The following is a 17,144-nucleotide window of genomic DNA, read 5'->3' on the forward strand; positions in this document are numbered from 1 at the left end:
TGCCAAGATATGGAAGCAACCTAAGTGCCCATCAGTAAATTAGTTTGCCCACGGCTGGTTTAGCCACTATGAATACCGTATTGAGGTTCCTCAAAAGATTGAAAATGGAACTGCCTTAGAATCAGCAATTCTACTTCTGGGTATATATTTGAAGAAACTCAAAATACTAATTCAGAAAGACATATGTACCCCTATATTCACTGCAGGATTATTTACAGTTGCCAAGATATGGAAGCAACCTAAGTGCCCATCAGTAAATGAGTGAATAAAGAAGACATATAGTAAGATATACAATGGACTATTACTTGGCCATAAAAAGAATAAAATCTTACCATTTGCAACAGCATAGGTAGACCTAGAGGGTGTTATGCTAAGTTAAATAAGTCAGTCAGAAAGAAAAATACCATGTGATTTCACTTATATGTGAAATCTAAAGAACAGAATAAAAAATAAACAAAACAGAAACAACCTCATAGATACAGAGAACAAACTGTTGTTTGCCAAGTGGGTGGGTGTTTGGGGACTTGCTGACAAAGGTGAAGGATTAATAAGTTCAAATAGGCAGTTATAAAATAGTCATGGGGATGTGAAGTGCAACATAGGAAATATAGTCAATAATCTATAATAATAAAAGCATAATATGCCAGTTAGACCGGATGTCCTTTCCCACAAAGCCGCAGCAAGCCGGGGGCCTAGGCAGAGGTGGCAGAGGCCCCCAGCCACAGCAGCGGTGGGTGGGGACCAGGGCCAAGGCCCTTGCACGAATTTCGTGCACTGGGCCCCTAGTATTGTAATAACTATGTATGGTGCCAGGTGGGTACTAGACTTAGGGCAGGAGAGAAATCACTTGGTAAGATACATAAAGGTCTAATCACTATGTGGTACATTTGAAACTAATATAACATTGAATCTCAACTGTAATTGAAAAATTAAAAAAATAAAAAGAGTATAAAGCCAAAAAAGAGAAGGGTTCCCTCATGAGATGCCCTTGGAAAACTGAGGGTGGTCAAGGCCTGGTGAAGGGAGTGAGTTCATTTGGGGATGTGCCCGAAGTTCTGGGTTAACATAAATGATACCCCTGTGTAGGTTCTCTTAGGAATCCACCCTTCATCATCATCATCATCATCTGCTTGTGCGTGGAGATGGGACGAGAGATCTAAGATGCTTTCTTTTGCTCTCTCAGCGCATCTATTATCTTTCCCTGGAGTTCTACATGGGCCGTACTCTGCAGAACACGATGGTGAACCTGGGCCTGCAGAATGCTTGCGATGAAGCCATCTACCAGGTACGGTCCTGGGGCCAGGCTGCCCAGGAGCCTCTCCTGTTGCTCTGAGGGTTTAGTTCAGGCCCCACAGAGGTGAGCATTGACAGAGGTGAGCGTGGACGTTAGGATTTGCCGCCACCTAGGACCTGGGAAACATCTGATGGAGTCCTCTGCCCTTTGTGAGGGAGAATGGGTTGGTGGGTGATGCTCCTCTTTCTCAAGGGGAGAAAGTAGGAACTGGATGGAGAGCTATTAATACAATGGAGTGCAAGGGCTCGATGGCATTGTAATTCTAAGGGTTGGAGGCTTCTAGAAACCACTGTATTCCTCACTACCACCCCAAGGACAGATTTACAATGTGGCGGAAGTATTTGGTATTGTCACACTCCTCCTTGCTTCATTGAACTGGTAACCTACCTCCAAAATCCCTCCTCTGCCCCTAAGACCCTATCCTCTAGTTATAAAATTGCCCTTTCTCCCCTCAACAGGATAGACACTGCCTTTGCTTAAGCAGCGGTTCTCAACCTGTGGGTCGCCAACCTGTGGGTCACGACCCCTTTGGGGGGTCGAACGACCCTTTCACAGCGGTCGCCTAAGACCATAGGAAAACACATATATAATTACATATTGTTTTTGTGATTAATCACTATGCTTTAATTATGTTCAATTTGTAACAATGAAAATACATCCTGCATATCAGATATTTACATTACGATTCATAACAGTAGCAAAATTACAGTTATGAAGTAGCAACGAAAATACTTTTATGGTTGGGGTCACCACAACATGAGGAACTGTATTAAAGGGTCGCGGCATTAGGAAGGTTGAGAACCACTGGCTTAAGGGTTCTTCATTAACAGTTGTTTAGTTGGAGGTCGTTCACAGTTCATGTGCTGTTTTAGAGCAGAGCTGGCTTTGATTGTGTCTGTTTTCTGTCTCTGCCCCACTTCCCTGGACATGGTCTTTCTCCCTCACCTAGATGCTCAGTGTAGGACTTTTGGAGTGTGAACATGCATCGCTTCTGCCCTTTTGCACATACACAGAAGGGTCCTTACCACAGTCGTCCTCCCCCCAAGAACCTTCCACTGCTTCTGCTTGGGTTCGGTTTTGGTTTTGAGGTGGGAGGTGCTCTGGGGGCCTTCTTGGAGGAGGGGTGTGAGCCTTGCAGGGCCATCAGGCAGTCCGGCATTGTGGGGGATCATGTCTCCCCCTCCAAGACTTGAGCTGGTAATGTGTCGGGTAAATCCCCCCACATATTCCAGGTATTTTTGGTGGAACACACTCTGAAATTGTTATGGGAGTTAAGTCAATATTTTGAAATCTAAATCAGATGACTGTATGTGTTAGCACCACTCAATTTACTTAATAGATGCTAAGCTATTTTGTATGACTTTTATGTTTTTAATTTTCTCACAACTCTTCTTCCACTCTTTGTAATTTATTAGATTCTCAAAGTGTGGTCTGGAGACCCTCAGGTTCCCTGAGACCTTTTCAAGGGTTCTGCTAGGTCAGAACTATTTTCATAACACTAGGATGTTATTTGCCTTTTACACTCTATACTTCATGAGTATGCGCTAGAGTTTTCCAGATGCTATCTGATGTGTGATATTCCAACAAATTGAATGCTGGAGCAGAAAATCCTTTAAAGAACTTTGTAAAAATATGAAATACTGCAACTCTTCTCAGTAAATAATTATTTGTTTTCAAATATAGTTATTTTTTTATTAAACAGTGTTGTTGATGTTAATGTGATGGGTTTTATCAAGTTTAAGATTAATGGAAAAATTATCAATACAACATAATTGAGAGCCCTAACAGCTCTATTCTGGAATGGTTTTCAGTTAGGTGAAGTGGTTGTGACTTTGTTGCTTTTTCTCTAATTTTTAACATACCATATCTGTTTCACAAGTTGGCTTGAATATAATTGGAATGCCATGGAAAGGTGTTTTTAGATTTGGGTTTAAAAAGATGTCATGTAATTATCATTAGACCATGCAAAATTAGAGAATTACTAAAACCATTGGTTTCATTTTTAGGAAGCATGTTATAATCTGTCCACTATAAGTAAATTAATAATATGGCAGCATATATCTTTGGCTATTAAAACATGTCTCATTTTGACTATAATTCTTAGGTAATTTGACAGCTTTTGAAATACCTGGAAACTTTCATTTTCAATCAGCGATTAAGCATCAGATTTTAACATTGGACTTGCAAGTCTAAAAGGAAGCAGACTCTACCCTTTGATATAAACTCACAGGATTTAAATATCACTCCACCTGGTACTTGAGTGAAAATATTAAGTAATGTGAAAATATTGCCTCTGTTTTTATTCACAGTTGGGGTTGGACCTGGAAGAACTGGAGGAAATAGAAGAGGACGCTGGCCTGGGGAATGGAGGACTGGGGAGGCTGGCAGGTAACCCAGGCACCTACCTGTCTAGGACAAGATTGTCCTAACGTGGTGCCTTGTCAGTGATCACATGGTGAGGCCAAGGCCAGCCATGGGCCTGGCACTGTTCTGACAGGATAAAGGGGTCCCTCAGGTGGATGGGAGAGTGTGTGCTCCAGGTGAAAATCTTTGCCTCTGGCAGGGAAAATGAGCAAGATGTATGTCTCTGTCACCCAAGGGGCCCTTCATAAAGATCATGAAGACCAGGCTTGCCAGTGTTGGGTGACTGGTGCTGGGAGGGATTCCAGTATATCAACCACTCTGCACGATCCCAAAGCCAGTCATTGGGAGAAACACACACACACACACACACACACACACACACACACACACACACACACACACACAAACGCGCGTGCGCGCGCGCACACAGCTTACAGAGCTCTCTCCCTTTGGGGGATGTTGCGCCCTTGGTAAGCTCTATTTGAGAGCATACTCAGTTGTTTTTTATCTGTTTTAATTATTTTTGCCAGTGTTTTAGGGGAGAGGGAGCTGGGTTAAGAATGGCGAAGTGGAAATAGCTGTCACAGTGAGATTTGATTTTACTGAGCACATCAAGGCGCTTGAGCACAGTGTCTCTAAGGGCAAAGATGAGTTAGGTTTTGTGCTGCTCTTGTGTTGGGGGGCCAAGGGGAGGGTGGGCTCAGGCCCCTCCCACTTGGTGTCATGGCCCCTTTTGGGAATTGTCGTTTTGAAAAGGGAGCAAATGCCCTAAAATTTAGGGGGTGGGGGTGCATGTGCTTGTATTTTTTAATTTTAAAGTAAATTCTTCACAAATTATAAATGCAACATGTTTATCTCAAACAAAACAGCGCATGGATCTGTATAGAGAAACAATTGGCACCCTGGCCGGGTGACTTAGTCGGTTGGAGCATCATTCCTTTCACCAAAGGGGTGCAGGTTCGATTTCCGGTCAGGGCACATACCTAGGTTGCGGGTTTGATATTTGGTCAGAGCAGGGTGCATACGGGAGGCAACTGATCCATGTTTCTCTCTCACATTGATGTTTCTCTCCCCCACCCTTCCTTTCTCTAAAATGCAGTAAAAAGCTTGTCCTTGAGTGAGGATTAAAAAAAAAAAAAAAAGGAAGAAACAATTGGCAAGGCCTGCCCACCTCCACCCTTAGTGTGAAAAGCCCATGTGCGTCCTGGGCATCCTGCTCTCCAGGCAGGGCCCTGTCTGCGTGGATGATGGTGAGGTCACACCAGACAGTGAGCCAGACAGAGCTTCCTTCCCCTGCAGCCCCCCTGGGAGCCCCCGTGTCCTCCAGCCCGAGGGCCAGTCCACCCAGTCCCCTTCCCCTGACGGCATTCTGTTCATCACAGTAAACCAGGACCTGCTTCCCAAGCTCCAGGGAAGCTCCAGGCCGGCTGGTGTTTCTTACTGGAGTGGATCCTCACCTCCCCTCTTACCCCAGAGCTGGGGACTGTCAGCCAGGCAGTCCCACCCGCTGCCCTTCACAATCCACTTACATCCTGGGCATTTTCAGGGCTTCCCCAGATTTATGTCGACTACCGGTCCTGCCACCTCCGTGGTGCCCCTGGCCTTTCCTGTGGGCAGGTGTGATGGCACCTCCTCCTTTGGGCCCCTCTGTTTCCACAGCTCCTGTCACCTGCGCAGACTTGGCAGCCCAGCCCGCTGTAGCTTAATATGTCCTCTGTCCCGCCTGTGAGAATGATTTCCTCAAAACAGCAGCCCAGGTCTTACGTGTCCAGGTTTTCCCTATTTCTCTCCCTCGGGGAAGGGCCTGGCCTCCAGGGGCCTGTGCATGTTTGGTGAATTAGGCATGTTTTTGTTTGTGTGTTTATTTTTGTGTGTTTTTTTAAAATATATTTCTTTATTGATTTAAGAGAGGAAGGGAGAGGGAGGAAGAGATAGAAACATCAATGATGAGAGAGAATCATTGATTGGCTGCCTTCTGCACGACCCCCACTGCAACCCGGGCATGTGCCCTTGACCCGAATCGAACCCAGTACCTTCAGTCTACAGGCTGACTCTCTATCCACTGAGCCAAACTGGCTAGGGCTGTGTGTTTGTTTTTTGCTTATTTTGTGTAGAGTTTTTTTCCCCCCTTTACTTTCTTTCTTTCTTTTAATCCAGAAGGCTAATAAGGCTACCTTCTGGGTCTCAATTTAAAGCATTGTGCTTTCTTTTCCCCAACACATTTTGATCAGAACAAGGGGTCAGTTGGTGACATGCTGCTCCAGCCGCTTCCCGCACACTCTGGGTGCACTTTGGCGCTTGGGTATTTGGCATTGCGGACAGTGAAACGTACATCCCCAGCCCTTGTTTCTGTGCCTTCTCCACTAGTGTGTAGATGTGCCCCTACCATCCAGACAGCTTGGCTTTGGGGTTGATTGTGTGGGGAAGGGAGGCCGTCAGTCCGAGTGAGACTCTGGGAGGAAGTTGGCCGTGGGACTGATTCAGAGATGCCCCAAGTGTGGCTGTGTTCTCTGCATCTTCCCACAACCCCAAATTTACCCCACATAGGTATCTTCTTGGTGTGGCCCCGGGCTCTCAAGCCGAAGGGAGTGAGGGTGTATTTCAGTTTTCTTTTTCATGGAAGCTGACAGTGGTCAGCACTGAATCCCTGATACCCTGGAGGCTGACATCCCAGCTCCTGGTTAACTTAGGGCCTTGCTTCCAGGGGGCCTCGAACATGTTGATTGTCTTTGATCAGAAGAAGTTCTTTGTGTTTGAAATTTTCAGCCTGCTTCCTTGACTCGATGGCCACCTTGGGCCTGGCAGCATATGGCTATGGAATCCGCTATGAGTTCGGGATTTTTAACCAGAAGATTGTCAATGGCTGGCAGGTGGGTGAGACTTGGTTCCTTCACTCGTTTCCAGCTCTCGTTTGCACAAGAAAATAAATAGGTGCACTTTCCGTTCAGCTTTTAGTATTTAATTTTTTTTGAAGTTTAAAAGAGATTTATTTCAAAACACAACAAAAGAAAGCTTTGGTATTTCAAAACCCAACGATCAATCACTAGAAAGTTAAACACTTCCCCTGAAACCCAGGAGAACAAAACCACAGAGCTCCACGGACTCACTGGAAAGGGACAATGTGCAAACCCCAGAGTGACCCGAGACCCAAGCCCTCCACACAGGCCGCGAGCGGGCCCCCAAAGGCCACCCCTGTGGTGAGATCCAAAATCACCACCAAGATCCACCGTCTACAGTGGACGCAAAAGCCCTCCCAGCTTTTAGTATTTTAAACTCCTTCATGGAGAGACTACATGCCAGTCCTAGACAAGCAGAGGTCGGGCAGGTCAAGGCAATCCTACGAGCTCCATGCTTTCTTCATATTCCCCAGGGGCCGGCAGAGGCTGGTCTCCTGCGTGAGTTCATTGCAAGTCTGGTAGGGCGGGGCCCAGAGCCTGCTGGACCTTACAGGGGGCACCAGGGGTGGAGGTTGCGTGGAGGTGGTGAGAATATTACAGGCGCATGCTGGTTTCTGTTGTGTCTCAGTGCAGAGCCAAAGTGGCCCCTCGCTGGTTCACCCTCCGAGGGACAGCTGACCTGGAGCAGTTAAAAAACACTTGTCATCGGTCTTGTTCCCACCTTCAGCCTTATCTCCCCGATACCAGTGAGAGAACAGCACCGTGTGGGGTTAGAGGCCAGACCCTGAAAACGAAAGGGGCCCTTAGGGAGAGTGAACCTCAATTCTAGAGCATCTGCCACAGCTAAGTGAGGCGGTTGGGACCACATCAGTGAAGAGTGTCATCTTAAAATGCAGTCTCACTGTCCTCTAGGCGAGGTGGTTCTTCCCCTCATTTGGCATTTCCAAATGGAAGGCATAACTATCCATGTGGGAGTAGAATAATTTTTTTAGTATAATTTGGGGCCTAAAAGTCACATATAAAGCCAGGATGTAGTTAGGATTGGAAAGTTTTGTAACTCAAGAGTAGTATAGTCTCAGTGAAATAGCCGATGACCGGGTTGATGGAAATGCCCTATGTCTTGATGGGGTTTGAGTCACACAGGATGCAACTGTCAAAACTCATCAATGGTATCCACAGGGTTTGTGCATTTCACTGTATATATAGTAACCTAAAAAAATAAACACATGATGAACTGTACTTAAGATGTGCATGCTGAAGTGGTCAGGGGCGGAGTGTAGATGTCTGCAACTTACTTTGAGATGCACCCAAACATTAATGGATCAATGGATAAATCAAGTGTAATGTTAACAATTATAGAACCTAGGTGGTGAGCGTGTGGGTGTTCACTGCCAATTCTCTTAACATTTCTGTATGTTTGAAAATGCTCATAATAAAATGATGGCAAAGAAAATTATGGCTAAATGTGTAAAAGGAAACTTAAAACAGATTTGTACCCATTGTTTAACTTATAGAAATACTCCCTCCAGCCTTAAAAGAAATGGCAGCTTTCCTTCTGGTACCTTTCAGATAATTTCACTCACAGTTTATGTGTGTGTTTGTCAGATGTACGTGTGTTTTGTTCTGTTTTTAAGAGATGAGCAAAGATCTTTATTTTCTATTTTTGTTCTGTTTTATTTAAAGTATAGTTAGCACACAATATTAGTTTCAGGTGTACAACATAGCGATTCAACATTTATGTACCTTACAATCTGGTCACCATGGTAAGTCTAGTAACCATCCACTATGCAAAGTTATTACAATATTATTGATTATATTCTATGTGCCATATATTATATCCCCATGACTTATATTATAACTGGAGATTATAAAATGACCATTACCTCCCTTCACCTTTTTCACTCATGCCCCTAGTCTTTCTCCCCTCTAGCAACTATCCATTTGTTCTCTGTATCTATGAGTTTGTTTCTAATTCATTTTGTTTTTTAGGCATCACATATAAGTGAAATCATGTATTTGTCTTTCTCTGTCTGACTTGTTCACTTAACATAATACCCGTTAGGTCGACCTGTGTTGTTCAAATGGCAAGATCTCATTGTGTATTATCACTGAGTAATATTCCATGAATATCACATCTTCTTTATCCATTTATATATCTTTGGATACTTGTACTACTTTCATGTCTGGGTTATTGTGAATAATGCAATGAACATAGGGATGTGTATATCTTTTTGCATTAGTGTTTTTGTTTTCTTTGGATACTCAGAAGTAGAATTGCTGGGTCATATGCTAGTTATATTTTTAATTTTTAAAAAAATATTTTTTTTTTTATTGAGGAAGGGAGAGGTAGAGAGAGATAGAAACATCAATGATGAGAGAGAATCATTGACCAGCTGCCTCCTGCACGCCCCTTACTGGGAATCAAGCCCACAACCTGGGCATGTGCCCTGACCAGGAATCGAGCCTTGACCTCCTAGTCCATAGGTCGATGCTCAACCTGAACTACGCCTGCTGGGCACATTTTTAAATTTTTGAGGAACCCCTAGACTGTTTTCCACAGTGGCTGCACCACTTTACACATTTTCAAAGCAGAGGGCTTTCAGTGATTCTGTTTTATTTTTAAACTAGAGGCCCGATGCACGAAATTCGTGCAAGAATAGGCCTTCCTTCCCCAGGCTGCTGGTATCAGCTTCCCTCTGGCACCTGGGACCCGGGCTTTCCTCCGGCCGCTGGCAGGTGCCTGGGACCTGGACTTACCCTGCAGCCCCGGCTTTGTCCGGAAGATCGTCTGGTCTAATTAGCATATTACACTTTTATTATTATAGATAACAGCTATTGGGATATCCAGTTTTTAATATATTCACAAAGTTGGGCGACCATCACCCATATTTCCAGAACATTTTCATCACCCCAAAAAGAAACCCAGCACCCATTTCCAGTCACTCCCCTGTGCCTGTCAGCTATTCATCTACTTTCTCTCTGGATCTGGCTGTTCCAGACCTTTCATATGCATGGGATCATACAGTACGTGGGCATCTTTTAATCAACATAATGTTTTCAAGGTTCATTCATGCAGTAGCATGCAGCAGGACCTCTTTTTATTGCTGAATTCAGGTAATTCTTAATGTCTTTTCACTTTAATGCATTTTTCTGAATTTTGTTTAAGTTTGTGTTCTTAATAGTCCAAATTGGAAATCTTCGCATTGTAAGTAGGCTGTAGTTTTGTTTCAGTGCTGGGCAGAGTCATCTCCACAGCACGCGTGGTTAGTGCTGACCAAGAGCAGGTCAGCCTAGCGCCACGGACTCTCTCCTCTCCATGAGCTGTTTACTGCTGGCTGCTTTCCAGGTCGAGGAGGCCGATGACTGGCTGCGCTACGGCAACCCCTGGGAGAAGGCCCGGCCGGAGTACATGCTTCCTGTGCACTTCTACGGGCGAGTGGAGCACACCCCCGAGGGGGTGAAGTGGCTGGACACGCAGGTACCCACCCGTGTTTCCCAGGGAGCGTGGGCTAGTGCAGGACCTCGGGGTCTCGTCGTTGAATTGGCTTGCTTTGGGAGTGGGAGGTGTGCACGCATATGAGTCACCGTAAGCTTCCCTAGAAGACCCAACTCAAGGTAGAAGCCTGGCAGGTTTGCTTCTCGTACCTTCGATTTCTTACATTTTGTCAGAAACTATCCAGACAGTGGGAAATGCTGAACATGAAGCCACGCTCTGTGGTTTACCAGCAGCCGTGTGTTGGGATGGAGACCAGCAGTTGTTCATTGGCAAGCAGGGCAGACAGCGCTGTGACGGGGACAAGGGCATCGATCCCCTGGGGGACGTACGCGGCTCCCCAGCAGGTGCTCAGCATGCTCTCTCCCACATGCTCCTGGTCCTCGGGTGCCCATGGCTCTCAGTGGTACCCCAGGTGCGGCTCACCATTGACTCTGATGCCTCAGAGCCCCCGATGTGGAGAGAGGTCAGAGATGGCTGGAGGCCTAAAGAGCCTTAATTAGTATTTAACTTGAACAAGCAGAGAAGGGGATTGGTGCGTCTAAGTGTGCGTGCTTGTAGAAGATGAACGTGTTCGTGTATGCAAGGAGGCCCAGAGACTACTGGGGCGTCCGCGGCTGACCGTGATGAGGTCCTTACCCCGGAGGGCTGGCCATGGAGAGGGAAGGAGGCAGTTGGAGATGCTTTGCAGGGCTTGTCACCTGCTTGGACAAAGCCATGGGGATAGGGGAGCAGTGGGTGGGGTGAGGGTTGAGAGGAGACCCGAAGGGAAAGATGACACTGGGGCTTAAACCCGGTGGGGCCCTTCCGTAGTCCTTTGTGGCTGCCGGAGCTGCTTTCATCTTGTAAAGCCACACGGTGCCCTTGTGGGTGCTACCAAAAGCATGTCTGCGTGTGAGGAGGCCGATTGGAGGGCCTGGGGGCTGGAAGAGACCTTGAGGCTTATCCACTTCTTCCTGTGCTTCCCAAGAGCAAAGCTGTCAGGGAATTGGGTCGGGGGGTGGCAGCCTCCGTAGGGGGAGAACCGTCTTGCACTTGCTGTTGGGAGCCGAGTGTGCGGGCTGGTTCGGCTTCATTGAGAGTTAGATATCAAGGCACACAGCAGGAGGACCCTCCCTGCAGACATGGGAACGGAGGTCAGAAATGGAAGCGTGTTTGGGGGAAGGTGGTTGAGTGAGAAGAGTTAAGGTGTGGAGGGCAGTGGACGAGGACACAGTGGTTGCTGAGGGAGCATGAGCCAGGGCAACGCAATGGCCCCTCGAGGTGGGAAGAAGTGTTAAGCTGGTGTCAGGTAAGGCTAAAAAGACAGTGTGGCCTCAGGAGTGCATTCAGGCTTACCTGTCAGGGCTGACTCAGGAGGTCCGAGAGCTGGGGCTGCAGGTATGAGTGTGGAGGGTGGGGAGGGTGGTGGGACTGTGGCTTGGCACAGAGCAGGTTGGGTGTGTTTTGGGCAGAAGGAGAAAAGCCAGAGGAGGATGAGCAGGTGCTTCCCGCTGGGCTGGCGCTGCTCTGCAGGTGGGCCCAGAACTGGGCAATGTCTTTGGCTGACTCCATCCTGACCCTGACCATCTCTCCCTCGGGCAGGTGGTGCTGGCCATGCCGTATGACACCCCGGTGCCAGGCTACAAGAACAACACTGTCAACACCATGAGGCTGTGGTCTGCCAAAGCACCCAACGACTTCAATCTCCACGACTGTGCGTTGTGCCCTTGAGTCTCCGTGGGGTGACTTATCCAAGACTTGCTCACACAGCTCTTATCCCTTCTCTGCACTCTCCCTGCACTCTCCCTGCCACCTTTCTGGTGGCCCTGGTGTTCCTGGCACTCAGCCTGTCACATTAAGGGACTAGGCCCTCTTGCAGGTTGCTTGTGAGCAGAGGACTCCCAGGCAGAGCCCCTTGCCAGGCCCGCACCCTCAGGAAAGAGCTAGGGGCCTTGCGGGGCGCATGGGGGATAAGGCACCCAGCAACTATTTGAGGGAGCGGATGGGAAACAGGCAAAGCAGCAGCAGCTCTGGGGGTGCCTTCTGTTCAGGAATGCCGGTCCTCAGGTTGTTGAGGGAAGCAAGTGCGACACCTGGGAGTGAGGGCGCATGGGAGAAGGGATGCAGGTCCTGACCACACCATCTCATCTCTGCTCCTAGTTAACACGGGCGGTTACATCGAGGCGGTCCTGGACAGAAATCTGGCCGAGAACATCTCCAGAGTCCTGTACCCCAATGACAATGTGAGTAGCGTTCATAGTTTATCTCTGTATAGGCTGGGGCCCTCTACAAGGGCCTGCTTGCTGGTGAGACCACATGACTAATGTCCAGGCGGTTTCTGTTTTTCTGATGCCACTTTCCCAAGAAGTAGGTGACCCATTTGTCAAGTGGGGACAGCAATCCCTATTTTGCAGTGACACCTTGAGACACACGACAGTCATGGTTTGAAAATTTCTTGGCTGGTGCCCATCTCATCCTATATAATAAAAGGCTAATATGCAAATCGACCGAACAGCGGAACAACCGGTCACTATGACGCGCACTGACCACCATGGGGCAGACTCTCAACGCAGGAGCTGCCCCCTGGTGGTCAGTGCACTCCCACAGGGGGAGCACTGCTCAGCCAAAAGCCGGGCTCACGGCTGGCGAGCACAGTGGCGGTGGTGGGAGCCTCGCCCACCTCCACAGCAGTGCTAAGGATGTCTGACTGCCGGCTTAGGCCTGCTCCCAGAGAAGTGGGCCTAAGCCGTCAGTCAGACATCCCCCGAGGGCTCCCAGACTGAGAGAGGGCATAGGCCGGGCTGAGGAACCCCCCCCCCAAGTGCACGAATTTCGTGCACCGGGCCTCTAGTACTGAATATGAAGGTCACAGTCACATTTTCTATTGTCATTGAATTTAGTGTCTGGTGGCATTTTTGTTGTTGCTGCCAGAAAATCACCCTTGAAATATGCCTATCTTAGTGGGTCCTATTTTTTTTTTTTTACCAAAGGAATATGTACACATAGTAGCAAAGAACATTGGTACTAAAAGGCTCACAGTAAAATGCTCCCTTCCCCTCGCACCCTCTTCCCAAGATTTTGATCTGATTCTAAAGCTTCAGGCACAGGCATTTTCAGATGCGCGTTGGAGGTTGCATTTCTGGTGGCCCTGGTGTTCCTGGCACTCAGCCTGTCACATTAAGGGACTAGGCCCTCTTGCCTGGTGTCCTTACAGGATGGCGCCCCTTTGCTGGCTGCCCTTGTGCTCCCTCCTTATCTGAAGGTCACACGCAGGTTAGGTCACCTGCGACCTTCCGTCTGTGCCCTCAGCTTCAGGTCACCTGACATCTGGGCCCCAGGATTGTGGGGGTTGGGGTATCAGCACCATGCTCTCAAGGTGTACTCTCCTTTTACACACACACACACACACATTCACACACACACACACTCACACACACACACACACACATCTCTGCGGTCCCTGAGGCAGGACGCCCCCAACCCTCAGCCTGATACCCCATCCTGGGTCCCGGGGGGCCTCTGAGGGCCTGTAGCGGCCCCAGTGTCTGGGTTGGTGCCGGAGCTGTTCTGTTTCTGCAGTTCTTCGAGGGGAAGGAGCTGCGCCTGAAGCAGGAGTACTTTGTGGTGGCTGCCACCCTGCAGGACATCGTCCGCCGCTTTAAGTCCTCCAAGTTCGGCTGCCGGGATCCAGTGAGAACCTGTTTTGAGATATTCCCAGACAAGGTTTGTGTTTGTCGACTTGGGACTGAGCTCGGTGGGGGAGGACAGGATGCTCTCAGGCTTGGTTTCTTCCTTGAGGCTGGGGCGTGGGTGGGATAGCAGCATCCCCTCATCTCGGTCTCCTCGTCATCATGGGGGTGGGGGGTGGGTAGTCCCTCTTCTTCCCCAACCAGGGCCACACTAGGCCTCGCCAGGAGTCCAGGCAGCAAGGACACTGGAAGGCTCCCATGGGCAGCTGACGTGTTCGGCAGTATCAGTTCAGTGACTTTGAATGAATCCAACATTCCCTGGTTGAGAGGGCCTTGGACGGGGGTTGGGGGTCCTGCAGTCCTGGGTGCCTACTGCAGAGCAGACGTGCTACAGAGCCAACCCAGGGGGTCCTCCCGGTCCCCTGTGGCCCTCAGCCTGCTCCCTGGCCGGTTTCAAGCCAGCCCAGCACCTGCACGGCCCTGTCTGCTCCCTGCCATGATCCCTGTAGACTCCTAAGGTGTGTGAGGACCTCAGGCCTGCACATACCAGCCATGTAGGTCCACTGCATGGGCACAAAGCGATGGAAGGTATCACCTTGTGTAAACTTCAGGTTGCCATTCAGCTGAACGACACCCACCCAGCCCTCGCCATTCCTGAGCTCATGCGGATCCTGGTGGATGTGGAGAAAGTGGACTGGGACAAGGTGAGTATGAGGACAAGGGCGTAAGGTGACAGTGTCTCCCACAGACCTGGGTGTGGAGTGATGGCGTCCCCCACAGAGCTAGGCACATGGGGGTGACAGTATTCCCTGTAGATGTGGGCACACAGGATGACAATGTCCCCCTCAGAGCTAGGCACATGGGGGTGACAGTATTCCCTGTAGATGTGGACACACAGGATGACAATGTCCCCCTCAGAGCTAGGAGCATAGGGTGACAGTATTCCCTGCAGGACAGGGCACCTGAGGTGACGGTATTCCCTGCAGAGCTGGGCACTTGGGGGTGATGGTATTCCCTGCAGAGGTACGCATGGGGAGACAGTATCCCCCTGACCTTGGAGTCCACCCCAGCAATGGTTGTGAGTGCTGAGCTAGTCCTACAGCACTGAGGGACTTGGCGGAATGGAGGGACATTGTCCCCAAGGAGACAGGGGCTGAGGAGAGGAGAACAAAGTTCCAGGAGTAGGTCTGGTGTTCCTCCCCAGGGACTGGGACACAGTGAGGGGAACAGGGGTACAAGGACACAGGACACTTGTTTTGGAAGCCAAGAAAAGGATTCTGACACTCCTTAGGGCTCCTAGTATATATTTTCTCATCTTAGAAATCATAGCAAAAATCCCATAAGTATTACGTTTAAGGAAATACATTGTTTGCATCTTTACATGTTGTTTTCATGATCAATTTTGGTCCTAGATTCTTTAGTATAGTGGTATGTCCTTGACCTAGTCTAATTAAGTCAACATGTGAAACCATAAAACAAAACTTACCCTGTTTTATAGAACCCAGAGCCCCTCTGTTGTCTTGGAGTGCACCTGGTGGGACTAGGTGGTCCATCTTGGGTCCTGTCCACTCCTGAAAGCACTACAGAGGGCCCTCAAAAAATACAAAAATGGAACTGCCGAATGACCCAGTGATTCCACTTCCGGGTACTATACATCCAAAGAAACCAAAACGCGAATTCAAAAGAGCATGTGCACCCCCATGTTTGCTGCAATGTCATTTACAATAACCAATGTGGAAGCAACCCAAGTGCCCATGTATAGACAGATGAGTAAAGAAGAAGTGGTACAGCCCTGGTCGGTGTGGCTCAGCTGGTTAAAGCATCGTGCTGTGGACAGAAGGGTCACAGGTTGATTTCTAGTCAGGGTACATAGCCAGGTTGCAGGTTCAATACCCAGTCTGGAGGCAGGCAATTGATATTTCTCTCTCACATCGATGTTTCTCTCTCTCCCTCTCATTTCCTCTCTCTTTAAAATCAATAAAAACATGTTCAGGTGAGGGTTAAAAAATAAAAGTGGTACATAATACAATGTAATATTACCTGGCCATAAAAAAAGAATGAAATCTTACCATGTGCAACAGTATGGATGAACCTAGAAGGTATTATGCTAAGTGCAATAAGTCAGTCAGAGAAAGGCAAGTACCATATGATTTCACTTATATGTGGAACCTAAAGAACAAAATAAACACAATTGAAACAGTCTTATAGACACAGAGATCAGAGTAATGGCTGCCAAAGGGCTGGGGGGTTGGGGAGCTGGGTGAAAAAGATGAAGGACTTAAGAAGTACAAATTGATGGTTACAAAATAGTCTTGAAGATGTAAAGTACAGCATAAAAAATATAGTCAATAATATTCTAATAACTGGTGTCAGGTGGGTACTGAAAATATCGGAGAGAACACTTTGTAAAATCTGTGGTTATCTAACAACAATGCTATACACCTGAAACTAAGAAAAAATTAATAGTGTATGTAAACTGTATGTGAAAATTAAATAGAATAGTTTACAAAAGAGGAAACTGAAGTGACCCTAGGTAGTAGGGTAAGCTTTATTCATTGTGTGTGTTCGCTGGGTCAGGATGCATAATATTTGGAGATCATATCAGGAAAGTGGAGGGCATTGGCCCAACTGCAGTTCTGAGAAGGTTCTAGACAGGCCCCTTTCTGGTAAGATCTTTACGTCTACCTTTGATCCGAGACTCTCCCCTTGCTGAGCCATCTGGCCAAAGAGCCGATTGTTTCTAAAAAAGCACAACTGGAATCTTCTGGAATGTTCTAGGCCTGGGAAATCACGAGGAAGACGTGTGCATACACCAACCACACGGTGCTGCCGGAGGCCTTGGAGCGCTGGCCTGTGTCCATGTTTGGGCAGCTGCTGCCGCGGCACCTGGAGATCATCTACGCCATCAACCAGAGGCACCTGGACGTGAGCACCGACCCTGCTGGAAGGGAGGGGGGTGCGGGCCCGGGCAGGCTGGTGGGCTGCACCCCCGCCGGTGGCCCTCCTGTGTCCCCACATCACTTCTTGAACCGCATAGCCTCTGTCCAGCAGAGGATTTTGAGATCTGGGGGCTGTCACTTGGTAGAGCTGTTGGCTAGTCCCCACACCTAGCCCCTGCTAGATACATGGGAGTTATGGATTCAAGTCTGTTTTTAAAATATATATTTTTTTATTAATATCAGAGAGGAAGGGAGAGGTAGAGAGAGAGAAATATCAGTGATGAGAGAGAATCATTGATTGGCTGCTTCCTGCACGCCCCACACTGGGGATTGAGACCAAAACCCTGGGCGTGTGCCCTGACTGGGAACCGAACCGTGATCTCCTGGTTCATAGGTCGATGCTCAATCACTGAGCCACGCCGGCTGGGCATTCAGGTCTTTTTAAAATGCTCCTATTTCCTCGTGGGGTTTGGATTTAAGTGTCCA

The 17,144-nt window shown here is 48.2% G+C and overlaps 1 protein-coding gene across 1 annotated transcript in view; it reads left to right on the top strand.

Moving 5' to 3' along the window:
• PYGB (glycogen phosphorylase B) overlaps positions 1-17,144 on the top strand; it is a 39,107-nt gene that overhangs the window by 5,785 nt on the left and 16,178 nt on the right. The window contains exons 2-10 of the mRNA XM_006097945.3: positions 1,184-1,285; positions 3,604-3,682; positions 6,425-6,528; positions 9,902-10,033; positions 11,633-11,744; positions 12,191-12,273; positions 13,610-13,753; positions 14,331-14,423; positions 16,498-16,644. Of these exons, the coding sequence (XP_006098007.1) occupies positions 1,184-1,285; positions 3,604-3,682; positions 6,425-6,528; positions 9,902-10,033; positions 11,633-11,744; positions 12,191-12,273; positions 13,610-13,753; positions 14,331-14,423; positions 16,498-16,644 (996 nt within the window). The remainder of the gene's footprint in view (positions 1-1,183; positions 1,286-3,603; positions 3,683-6,424; positions 6,529-9,901; positions 10,034-11,632; positions 11,745-12,190; positions 12,274-13,609; positions 13,754-14,330; positions 14,424-16,497; positions 16,645-17,144) is intronic.

Source organism: Myotis lucifugus, unplaced genomic scaffold (genome assembly GCF_000147115.1).
Source record: "Myotis lucifugus unplaced genomic scaffold, Myoluc2.0 scaffold_214, whole genome shotgun sequence".
Lineage (NCBI taxonomy): Eukaryota > Metazoa > Chordata > Mammalia > Chiroptera > Vespertilionidae > Myotis > Myotis lucifugus.